General features: G+C 53.3%; 1 protein-coding gene across 1 annotated transcript; it reads right to left on the reverse strand.

The window, feature by feature from the left end:
• Positions 1-6,402: 6,402 nt before the first annotated feature.
• On the reverse strand, positions 6,403-7,668 carry gpr101 (G protein-coupled receptor 101). Its single transcript, XM_068047903.1, has one exon. It carries the CDS (start codon positions 7,666-7,668, stop codon positions 6,403-6,405), a length of 1,266 nt encoding a protein of 421 aa, XP_067904004.1.
• Positions 7,669-13,030: the final 5,362 nt, after the last annotated feature.

Here is a 13,030-nt window from a genome sequence, read left to right on the forward strand (position 1 = left end):
GTTGCTACCACCTTCATCGCCATCAGATCATTATCTAGGAACAGGCCAACCCCATCCACAGGCAAACTAGGGACAATCCCTACGGTCACCGGTCCCGAAACTAGGTCACACTCCAGGTGCACCTGGTGTATAGGTACAGACATACACTGCCCTCCAATACCATTCACCACCATTCTGATGTTCACTGCACTCTCTGGGGGAAAGGTCAGGCCTTTTCCCAGTAAAAGGGATCTAGTGGCACCTGTGTCCCTGAGAATCACTATGGGCTTGCTTGCCCTACTCGAGGGGTATGAGGTTACTCTTCCTTCAGCCACAAAACCCTGATAACCTTCAGGAATCCTATTAAATCTTCCTGCACTTGCAACCGTAAGCTTCCTGGGTCTCACTCTTACTGCAGTTGAAGGCACAGCTTGCTCTGCTGTGCTTTCCATCATGTTCAGTTCTTCACTGAGCAGGTGTGCCCTGATTAACCCGACCGGTTTTCCCTTTAGTTTCCAGCAGTCAGCTTTTAAATGCCCTGCTTTATTACAATGGAAGCACACAGGTCTCCGGGTCTCACTCTTACTCAAAGCACTTTTCTTTTTGGCTGGAGGAGGTCCCCCTGTGTCTCCTGCTTTCCTTTCCCAGGACTGCCTAGGCTTCTATCACCTTCCCACCCTTTGTCCTTTTCGGATTTGTGGGGGTGACTAGGAAAGGTTATCCCCTGCGAAACAGACTTGTAAATTAAAGCAAACTCATTGGCCAGAACACCCGCTTGCCGGGTTCCCTGAACCTGCTGCTCCTCTATTGGGTCTTTATTGAGAGTGGGAGAGAGTTTTTAAATTCCTCTAACAGAATTACTTCTCTGAGATTCTCATAGCTGAGCTGTATTTTCAGAGCCCTCAGCCACTGGTCAAAAGCCAGCTGCTTACTTCTTTCAAACTCCAGATAAGTTTGATTAGCTTCATCTTGAGGGTTCTAAACTTTTGGCGAAAGGCTTTGGGTACTAATTCATGTGCCCCGAGGATAGCATTTTTGGTCAGTTCATAATGTGATGAATTCTCATCTGGCAATGGGGAATAAACCTCATGGGCTTTTCCAGTTAGCTTGCTTTGTAGTAAAAGAGATCAGGTGTCAGCTGGCCATTTTAGCTGCCTTGCTAGTTTCTCAAAGGACACAAAAAATGCCTCCACATCTTCCTCATTGAATTTTGGAATTAGTTGAGCTAGTTTTAACAATTTTGTACCCCGCCCTGAATTATGCTCCTCCATGTTGGCCATGCTTTCACTGGGTTTACTCTGTCGCCCGCTCAAGCCGCTTCAACTCTTCGCATTCTTTCTGGAATATTCTTTTTCTCGTTCCTTCTGAAAGGCCCTTTCTTTCTCCCTCTCCTGTCTCTCCCTTTCTTCTAATTCAGGTTTCCTTTGTTCCAATTGTATCTTTGCTAGCAATACCCTGTCAGAGTCTGCTTCTAACCCCGTTTCCGCTTCTTCAGATTCAAGGGAAAAATGGTTGGCCAGTAGCCTTAGGAGTTCAGACTTCCTAGCCTTGCCACATACAGTGATCCCACACTGCTCAGCCATTTTCCTCAACTCCTCCATAGAGAGTGCTTTTAACTTATCCCAAGTTACTTCACCCTGGCTTGGAGAGCTACTAGCTTCAGTTGCAGACATGTTACTATTCAATCACACACAACCACAAGAAAACCTGTATTGAAAACTCGCGCTTTTTTTGCTTGGGAACAATTTGGCTTCCCACTTCCAATTTCTCTTGTTTATCTGTGGGTCAATTCCGGATGCTAGCATCCAAATTTCTGTTACTACCTGGTGAGAAAGAGGTCTAAGGTTCCCATTCAGCCTTTACCTGGTCTTACTGTAATAGGGTCTTATTTTATTACACACTGTTTTTAGCTCCACCTTGGTGAATCCTTGTTGACCGCTTTCCAATTATAAAGCAAAGAAACAAGGACAAACAGGCTCTTAGGTTTAAAGAAGAAAAGGGAAATTGTGTTCAACTTAAACTCGAATTCGTTTGACGCCTACGGATACACGACGTGCCTATGCTAGCATGCAACGCGATACATGCAAATAGAGACAGAAAAGAGCAGAAGAAAATTTAAAGTGGAAAGGTTTGAGGCAATATCAGAAGAGTTGTTGTTATGGTTCTTCAAGCTCACTGTAGAGTCCTTGATTGCAGGTAGATCTTGCTGTTTTTTGGGGCCCAGTATTCTTCATAAACCTTGTCACTGTAGGAGACTTTCTCTCTTGGGGTTCATGTGCCTCCAGTGGGTTTTGGAGTTCCATGAGAAAGAGATGGGAGCAGACAGACAGGAGAGGCTGTGGTGAGCCAGCCAGGAGAGATCTTTTCAATCCAGGAGCAAAAAGCTTTCTGCTGACTCAGTTCAAAAACTGTACAATTCAGGAAAAAAAACCCAGATCGCCAAGCAGGTTAGTCATGTGACTAACTGGTCTGGCCATGTCTGTTTGTGGATTACACTGAAGCAGGGAATAGCTCCTTTATTGCCAAATACTGTCTGTTAATATGCAAAAATACCTTTTCAGCCAGGGGCCTAGCGACCCCTTGTATCAGGCCTTCTCTTCTTCCCAGCAACAATTTGAAATTTAATGTCCATGTGGTGAAATTAATGTGTCTCATTCTTGGCAGATGGGGGCCTCCATGACAATATGCAAGTAAGTTTTTCCCAAAATTGTAAAATTTTATTTTTAACAATACAGTATATCCTTGGGTAACTGGATATCCAAAAGGACTGAATGAAAGCAATGCTACACTCCCTGGCAGAGGGAATCTCAATCCACTTCACTAAGTTTAGGGCTTAACACAAAATTTACACAAGTTTAGCATTGGTGCAAAGTATTAACTGTGTGCTTTAGTAGTATTCTGCAATGATGTATGGAACAAATATTTTAAAATGGAATGCATTATAAGCTGTAAAAATCCTCAAGATGATTAGTGATTGCAGCCTTTGGATATCTGTTGCATGCTCGTTACAGCAGCATTATCGACCCTCCCAATATATTCTGGGCCAAAATATTTCTGGCGCACGTTGGTTTGCTGTGTAGTGTTGAAAATGTATCACATGGGTGCCTGAAATTATTTTTTTTTAAAGTCAAAGTGTAAGAGATGTAGTGATGGTCGCTAGCTCTGATAGACGAATTGCTTGTGGATTCATCATCAACAAACACCATGTTATTGGCACCCGACAGGTACATCTCAGAGCAGCAGCTCCCCACAGCCAATCGGAAAGCGAATAGGCTCTTCATTACCTGATTGAATGAATCTTAACTGTCAATCAAGCATCTCCAATATAATAATATAAAAGCAAAATACTGCGGATGCTGGAAATCTGAAATAAAAACAAGAAATGCTGGAACCACTCAGCAGGTCTGGCAGTATCTGTGAAAAGAGAAGTAGAGTTAACGTTTCGGGTCTGTGACCCTTCTTCGGCATCTCCAATACTTTTATAACTGATAAAAATGTTCAAAAAATAAAATTTGCATGTTCTTAATGTGTGATGAATTTTCTCCCAGCAGCAATGTCCCAGGAGAGTAATCTTTTATTCCTGGAGATTCCAGGTCAATTCTGGACGTTTGGCAGAATGTTTCTGCTAATTTTCATTGAAATGCATGGGTAATTTATTTAAGTATGTGGCGCCTTTAAGCTTTTTGCATAGCTGCTGGGAACTTTCGGGTTGCGACCGTGCAGCTTACAGGGAACATTGGTTGGCGACCCTGATTGTAGGTTGTGAAAATAAAGTAGGTGTATTGACGTTTAACCTATCACTCGGAAATTTCTACCCTGCCCCGAGCACTTTTTAAAATTTTATTTCTGGAAAGTGGGTGAAGTTGGCAAGGCTACCTTTATTGCCCATCCCTAGTTGTTGTCTTGAGTTGCTGTCGTCTTTGTGTAGGGATGAATTTGCAGGAGTTCCTCAGGGTCGTTCCTTCAGATGCTTCACCAATGACCTTCCTTCAATCATAAGGTCAGAAGTGGGGATGTTCGCTGATGATTGCACAATGTTCAGCACCATTTGTGACTCTTCAGATACTGAAGCAGTCCGTGTAGAAATGCAGCAAGACCTGGACAAAATCCAGTTTTGGGCTAATAAGTGGCAAGTAACATTTGTGCCACACAAGTGCCAGGCAATGACCATCTCCAACAAGAGAGAATGTAACCATCTACCCTTGACATTCAATGGCATTACGATCGCTGAATCCCACACTATCAATATTCTGGGGGCTACCATTGACCAGAAACTGAACTGGAGTAGCCATATAAATACCGTGGCTACAAGAGCAGGTCAGAGGCTAGGAATCCTGCGGTGAGTAACTCATCTCCTGACTCCCCAAAGTCTGTCCACCATCTACAAGGCACAAGTCGGGAGTGTGATGGAATACTCTCCACTTGCCTGGATGGGTGCAGCTCCAACAACACTCAAGAAGCTCAACACCATCTAGGACAAAGCAACCCACTTGATTGGCACCCCATCTACAAACATTCACTCCCTCCACCACCAATGCACAGTGGCAGCAGTGTGTACCATCTACAAAATGCACCACAGCAACGCACCAAGGCTCCTTAGACAGCACCTTCCAAACCCACGACCTCTACCAACTAGAAGGACAAGGGCAGCAAATGCATGGGAACACCACCACCTCCAAGTTCCCCTCCAAGTTACACACCATCCTGACTTGGAACTAGATCACCGTTCCTTCACTGTCGCTGGGTCAAAATCCTGGAACTCCCTTCCTAACAGCACTGTGGGTGCACCTACCCCACATGGACTGCAGTGGTTCAAGAAGACAGCTCACCACCACCTTCTCAAGGGCAATTAGGGATGGGCAATAAATGTGGGCCTAGCCAGCAATGCCCACATCCCATGAATGAATGTTTTAAAAATCTCTGTTTTCAAATGGGTTTCCCCTGCTGTTAAATAACAGATTTGATGTCTTCTTATTGTTAGTACAGTGGTTCTGAAACTTATTGGGTTGAAGGATCCTTTTGCAAATGGTTCAGTAATCATAGACCACTCTGTGCTGCACATGTGGTGGCCGCACTCTGCTCCCACCTTCTGGTTCACATTTCATGTCATTTCACAAACCCCTGGAAAGTCTCTGCAGATCCCCCAGGGGTCTGTGGACCCTAGTTTGAAAACCATTGTGCTGGTATCCAAAAGCACAGCATTAGTCTTCACATGTATGCTGACGATACTCAGCTGTACCTCACAACCACCTCTCTGGACTCCTCCACTGCTGCTAAATTATCAGACTGCTTATCCAACATCTAGTACCAGATGAGCAGAAATTTCCTCCAATTAAATATTAGGAAGACTGAAGCCATTGTTTTTGTTCTCTGCTCCAAATTCCATTCCCTAGCTACCGACTCCATCTCTCTCCCTGGCAACTGTCTGAGATTAAACCTGTCTTTTCACAACCTTGGTGTCACATTTGACCCCAAGATAAGCTTCCGACCACATTTTTGCACCATCACAAGACCACCTATTTCCACCTCCATAACATTGCCTGGCTCAGCTCATTTAGTTTAGAGATGCAGCTGCTGAAACCCTCATTCATGCTCTTCGTTACCTCCAGACTTGACTATTCCGACGCACTCCTGGCTGGTCTCCCACATTCTACTCTCTGTAAACCTGAGGTCATCAAAAACTCTGCTGCCTGTGTCTTAACTCACACCAAGTCCCGTTTCTCTATCACCCCTGAGCTCACTGATTAACATTGGCTCCTGGTCAAGCAAGTCTTGATTTTATCTTGATTTTAAAATTCTCATCCTTGTTTTCAAATCTATCCCTGGCCTCGCCCCTCTCTATCTCTGTAATCTCCTCCAGTCCCACAACCCTCCAAGATCTCTGCACTCCTCTAATTCTGGCCTCTTGAGCATCCCTGATTTTCATCGCTCCACCATTGGTGGCTGTGCCTTCAGCTGCCTGGGCCCTAAGCTCTGGAATTCCCTCCCTAAACCTCTCCCCCTCTCTATGGCACTTTCCTCCTTTAAGACGCTCCTTAAAACCTACATCTTTGATCAATCTTTTGGTCATCTGATCTAATATCTCCTTAGGTGGTTCAGTGTCATATTTTGTTTTATAATGCTCCTTTGGACATTTTATTACATTAATGGTGCTATATAAATATAATTTGTTGTTGTTCCACTGTGTAACTTCCAGGACTGTAATTTCTGGACGATTTAACAAATTACACATTTGCACTTTGAAATATTCCAGCATTGATTAGAAAATTACACAATTTTCTACCCACAAAAAATAAGTTTTTCCTCTACAACTGTATTACAATTATTCAGATATTGTATTAACATTTTAAACAAATTCAATTTGTACAAATAAATGGTGTCCTTCATTGGTTGGCTGTCTGTGGATGGGCGACAGTTTTGTTTTTATTTCATTCCCTTGTCAGATGGTTGGCTGGGCAGGAGGTTAAATTCATTTTCTGAACTGTAGCTGGTTGAAAGTGTCTCCCTACGAAAGCCTTTGGGACTCTGTGGTCTAGGGATGACCGTGGGAGTTAATGCAGAGATGGTTGCTTCTTCCCAAGATTTCAGGGGACAGACTCGAGAAACACCTGTCGAAAAATGCGAGTGGAAAATCTTGCCATCTGTCATGGTGAAATAACTGTCCAGTGCTGAATTCCTGGGATGCAGCTGCGTGCAACAAGAGCCACACAGTAGAATGATGAACTCCTGCCGGACACTCCTGTGCATGTAACCATAGATGTAAGGGTGAAAGCAGTACTGGCAGTAGAAGAGGATCAGAGCCAAGGTGGTGAGCCAGGGAGGCAGAGGCTTGGATCTGTTGATGGCCATGGTGTTTAGGATGCTGTAGGGGCCCATGCTGAGGATATAGGAGGACATGATGACAAAGACCACCCTAGCTGCTTTGCAGCAGCAATGAAAACGGCGATGACGAGCTCTGGCCCCCAAGCTGGAAATGGAAGTGTTGGTCAAATCCAAACCCCTTGGTTGGATTTTGGGATGGGTCGGATGAACCAAAGCATTCTGCCTTCGAGCTGCCCTGAACACCATCCAGTAGCAGCCCAGCATAATACAGACTGGCATCCAGAAGGTGAAGAGTGTGGTTAGCAGGGTGTAGGAGGGACTAGATGACCAGACAAGGCTACAGAAGTTGTGACCATCAAAGCCCACCTGCCCCCATCCATAGAGAGGGGGTGTACTCTGGGCTGTACCGAGCAGCCAAGTAAAAACAATCAGGTTGTTGCCTCTCCTGGGAGTCATTCGTGTGGCATAGGACAGGGGATGGATGATAGCCAGGTATCTATCAATGGAGACCACCACTATGGTATTGACACCAGCAAATGCAAAGAGATGCATTAAGACCACCAAAACCTTGCAGAGACCCCTGTTCAGTGGCTGGATCCCAGGAACACTGCCCACAATCACCAAAGGCATCACCATAACCGTCTGCAGCAGGTCAACCAGCAGCAAGTTAAAAACAAAACGGTTAGCCATGTGTAGCAACTGGGACTTCCTCTGGAACACCATCAGCACCACTGTGTTCCCAAATAGCGAGGTGCAAAAGATGGTTGAGACCAGGACAATCCTCAACATGTCCTCTGCAGTTGGGCTCCGAGCACCGGCCCAAAGGGTGGAGTTGGTGGCATTACTGTGGAGTGTGAGCGCAGCCATCTCTCCCCGAGTAATCAGGGACCTCCCTCCCCAAGCCCTTCCACCCACAGAGAAACACCCTCTTCAAATTGGTCCCAATAACTCTGAGCAGGCGGATCATTCCCAGACTCTCCTTCCATCCTGGGAATCCTGGCTGGCTCTGGGAGCCTCTCTTGTCATTTCTGCTCCGTGGGCTTCCCACAGTTCAAGCCCAGGTTCACCTGAAATCACATGACACCACATCACCAAACTGGTTACTGACCCATCCTCTCAGTCTCCCTAACCCCCACCCCATCCAGTGAGATCCCATCACAGAGCTGATTACTGACCTAACCCCCCCCACCATCCCCCACCCAGCTCTTCACATCAAAGACATTGTCTTCAGTCCCTGCCACAAACTCCATTCCCCAACCAACAAATCCATCCCTCTCCCTGGCAACTGCCTTGTGTTGTGTTTGACCCTGGGTTGAGCCTCTGATGACATATCTACTCCATCACTAAGAGTGTCTATTTCCATTTCCATAAAATTGTTTGACTTTGCCCTGCCTCAGCTCATCTACTGCTGAAACACAACTTCATTTCTTTGTTACCTCTAGACTTGACTATTCCAATGCACTCCAGGCAGGTCTCTCACATTCTACCCTCCAGAAACTCTGCTGCCTGTATCCTAACTCACATCAAGTCCCACTTACCCATCACTCCCATGCTCGATGACCTAAATTGACCCCAGTCCAGTAACACCTTGATTTTAAAATTCCCATTCTTGTTTTGAAATGCTCCATGACCTCACTCCTCAGTAGCTCTGTAATCTCCAGCCCCACAACCCTCCGAGATCTCTCAGCTTCTCCAATTCTGCCCTCTCATGTACTCCCTGATTCCCATCGCTCCACCATTGGTGGCCGTGCCTTCAGCTGCCCGGGCCCTAAGCTCCGGAATTCCCTGCATAAACCTCTCCACCTCTCTATCCTCCTTTACGATGCTTCTTAAAACCAACCAGCCTTTTGGTATTATCTCCTTTTATGGCTCGGTGTCAAATTTTGTTTGATTCGGCTCCTGTGAAACGCCTTTGGGATGTTTTAACTACATAGGGACGCTACATCAATGCAAATTGCTGTTGTTGCTCTGGTTTTCCATACCCAGTGGCAGAGCTAGTTACACAACTCTCCCACTTCAGACACCCCGACTCCCCCAAAAACACCCCGCCCCCAATTAGGGCAGGATGGAGACCCCACCCCCCAACCTCCCTCCTCCCCCCAACCTCCCTCCTCACCTCCACCCCCCAACCTCCCTCCACCCCCCAACCTCCCTCCTCACCTCCACCCCCCAACCTCCCTCCTCCCCCCAACCTCCCTCCTCACCTCCACCTCCCTCCTCCCCCCAACCTCCCTCCTCACCTCCACCCCCCAACCTCCCTCCTCACCTCCACCCCCCAACCTCCCTCCTCACCTCCACCTCCCTCCTCCCTCCTCCCCCCAACCTCCCTCCTCACCTCCACCCCCCAACCTCCCTCCTCACCTCCACCCCCCAACCTCCCTCCTCACCTCCACCCCCCAACCTCCCTCCTCACCTCCACCTCCCTCCTCCCTCCTCCCCCCAACCTCCCTCCTCACCTCCACCCCCCAACCTCCCTCCTCACCACCCCCCAACCTCCCTCCTCACCTCCACCCCCCAACCTCCCTCCTCACCTCCACCCCCCAACCTCCCTCCTCACCTCCACCTCCCTCCTCCCTCCTCCCCCCAACCTCCCTCCTCACCTCCACCCCCCAACCTCCCTCCTCACCACCCCCCCAACCTCCCTCCTCACCTCCACCCCCCAACCTCCCTCCTCACCTCCACCTCCCTCCACCCCCCAACCTCCCTCCTCACCTCCACCCCCCCCAACCTCCCTCCTCACCTCCACCCCCCAACCTCCCTCCTCACCTCCACCCCCAACCTCCCTCCTCACCTCCACCTCCCTCCTCCCCCAACCTCCCTCCTCACCTCCACCCCCCAACCTCCCTCCTCCCCCCAACCTCCCTCCTCACCTCCACCCCCCAACCTCCCTCCTCCCCCAACCTCCCTCCTCACCTCCACCCCCCAACCTCCCTCCTCACCTCCACCTCCCTCCTCCCCCCCTCCTCACCTACACCCCCCAACCTCCCTCCTCACCTCCACCCCCCAACCTCCCTCCTCACCTCCACCTCCCTCCTCCCTCCTCCCCCCAACCTCCCTCCTCACCTCCACCCCCCAACCTCCCTCCTCACCTCCACCTCCCTCCTCCCTCCTCCCCCCAACCTCCCTCCTCCCTCCACCCCCAACCTCCCTCCTCCCCCCAACCTCCCTCCAAACCTCCACCCCCCAACCTCCCTCCTCCCCCCAACCTCCCTCCTCACCTCCACCCCCCAACCTCCCTCCTCCCCCCAACCTCCCTCCTCACCTCCACCTCCCTCCACCCCCCAACCTCCCTCCTCACCTCCACCCCCCAACATCCCTCCTCACCCCCCCCAACCTCCCTCCTCACTTCCACCCCCCAACCTCCCTCCACCCCCCAAACTCCCTCCTCACCACCCCCCAACCTCCCTCCTCACCTCCACCCCCCAACCTCCCTCCTCACCACCCCCCAACCTCCCTCCTCACCTCCACCCCCCAACCTCCCTCCTCACCTCCACCTCCCTCCACCCCCCAACCTCCCTCCTCACCTCCACCCCTCAACCTCCCTCCTCACCTCCACCCCCCAACCTCCCTCCTCACCTCCACCCCCCAACCTCCCTCCTCACCTCCCTCCTCCCCCAACCTCCCTCCTCACCTCCACCCCCCAACCTCCCTCCTCCCCCCAACCTCCCTCCTCACCACCCCCCAACCTCCCTCCTCCCCCCAACCTCCCTCCTCACCTCCACCCCCCAACCTCCCTCCTCCCCCCAACCTCCCTCCTCACCTCCACCCCCCAACCTCCCTCCTCCCCCCCAACCTCCCTCCTCACCTCCACCCCCCAACCTCCCTCCTCACCTCCACCCCCCAACCTCCCTCCTCCCCCCAACCTCCCTCCTCACCTCCACCCCCCAACCTCCCTCCTCACCTCCACCCCCCAACCTCCCTCCTCCCCCCCAACCTCCCTCCCCCCCCCCCAACCTCCCTCCTCACCTCCACCCCCCAACCTCCCTCCTCACCTCCACCCCCCAACCTCCCTCCACCCCCCAACCTCCCTCCTCACCTCCACCCCCCAACCTCCCTCCTCACCTCCACCTCCCTCCACCCCCCAACCTCCCTCCTCACCACCCCCCAACCTCCCTCCTCACCTCCACCCCCCAACCTCCCTCCTCACCTCCACCTCCCTCCACCCCCCAACCTCCCTCCTCACCTCCACCCCCCCAACCTCCCTCCTCACCTCCACCCCCCAACCTCCCTCCTCACCTCCACCCCCCAACCTCCCTCCTCACCTCCACCTCCCTCCTCACCTCCACCCCCCAACCTCCCTCCTCCCCCCAACCTCCCTCCTCACCTCCACCCCCCAACCTCCCTCCTCCCCCAACCTCCCTCCTCACCTCCACCCCCCAACCTCCCTCCTCACCTCCACCTCCCTCCTCCCCCCCTCCTCACCTCCACCCCCCAACCTCCCTCCTCACCTCCACCCCCCAACCTCCCTCCTCACCTCCACCTCCCTCCTCCCTCCTCCCCCCCCAACCTCCCTCCTCACCTCCACCCCCCAACCTCCCTCCTCACCTCCACCCTCCTCCCTCCTCCCCCCAACCTCCCTCCTCCCTCCACCCCCAACCTCCCTCCTCCCCCCAACCTCCCTCCTCACCTCCACCCCCCAACCTCCCTCCTCCCCCCAACCTCCCTCCTCACCTCCACCCCCCAACCTCCCTCCTCCCCCCAACCTCCCTCCTCACCTCCACCTCCCTCCTCCCCCCAACCTCCCTCCTCACCTCCACCCCCCAACCTCCCTCCTCACCACCCCCCAACCTCCCTCCTCACTTCCACCCCCCAACCTCCCTCCACCCCCCAACCTCCCTCCTCACCACCCCCCAACCTCCCTCCTCACCTCCACCCCCCAACCTCCCTCCTCACCACCCCCCAACCTCCCTCCTCACCTCCACCCCCCAACCTCCCTCCTCACCTCCACCTCCCTCCACCCCCCAACCTCCCTCCTCACCTCCACCCCTCAACCTCCCTCCTCACCTCCACCCCCCAACCTCCCTCCTCACCTCCACCCCCCAACCTCCCTCCTCACCTCCACCTCCCTCCTCCCCCAACCTCCCTCCTCACCTCCACCCCCCAACCTCCCTCCTCCCCCCAACCTCCCTCCTCACCACCCCCCAACCTCCCTCCTCCCCCCAACCTCCCTCCTCACCTCCACCCCCCAACCTCCCTCCTCCCCCCAACCTCCCTCCTCACCTCCACCCCCCAACCTCCCTCCTCCCCCCCAACCTCCCTCCTCACCTCCACCCCCCAACCTCCCTCCTCACCTCCACCCCCCAACCTCCCTCCTCCCCCCAACCTCCCTCCTCACCTCCACCCCCCAACCTCCCTCCTCCCCCCAACCTCCCTCCTCACCTCCACCCCCCAACCTCCCTCCTCACCTCCACCCCCCAACCTCCCTCCTCCCCCCCAACCTCCCTCCTCCCCCCCAACCTCCCTCCTCACCTCCACCCCCAACCTCCCTCCTCACCTCCACCCCCCAACCTCCCTCCACCCCCCAACCTCCCTTCTCACCTCCACCCCCCAACCTCCCTCCTCACCTCCACCTCCCTCCACCCCCCAACCTCCCTCCTCACCTCCACCCCCCAACCTCCCTCCACCCCCCAACCTCCCTTCTCACCTCCACCCCCCAACCTCCCTCCTCACCTCCACCTCCCTCCACCCCCCAACCTCCCTCCTCACCTCCACCCCCCAACCTCCCTCCTCACCTCCACCCCCCAACCTCCCTCCTCACCTCCACCTCCCTCCCCCCAACCTCCCTCCTCACCTCCACCCCCCAACCTCCCTCCTCACCTCCACCTTCCTCCCTCCTCCCCCCAACCTCCCTCCACCCCCAACCTCCCTCCTCCCCCCAACCTCCCTCCTCACCTCCACCCCCAACCTCCCTCCTCCCCCCAACCTCCCTCCTCACCACCCCCCAACCTCCCTCCTCCCCCCAACCTCCCTCCTCACCTCCACCTCCCTCCTCCCCCCAACCTCCCTCCTCACCTCCACCCCCCAACCTCCCTCCTCACCACCCCCCAACCTCCCTCCTCACCACCCCCCAACCTCCCTCCTCACCTCCACCCCCCAACCTCCCTCCTCACCTCCACCCCCAACCTCCCTCCTCACCTCCACCTCCCTCCACCTCCCTCCACCCCCCAACCTCCCTCTTCACCTCCACCCCCCAACCTCCCTCCTCACCACCCCCCAACCTCCCTCCTCA

Source organism: Heterodontus francisci, chromosome 15 (assembly GCF_036365525.1).
Source record: "Heterodontus francisci isolate sHetFra1 chromosome 15, sHetFra1.hap1, whole genome shotgun sequence".
NCBI lineage: Eukaryota > Metazoa > Chordata > Chondrichthyes > Heterodontiformes > Heterodontidae > Heterodontus > Heterodontus francisci.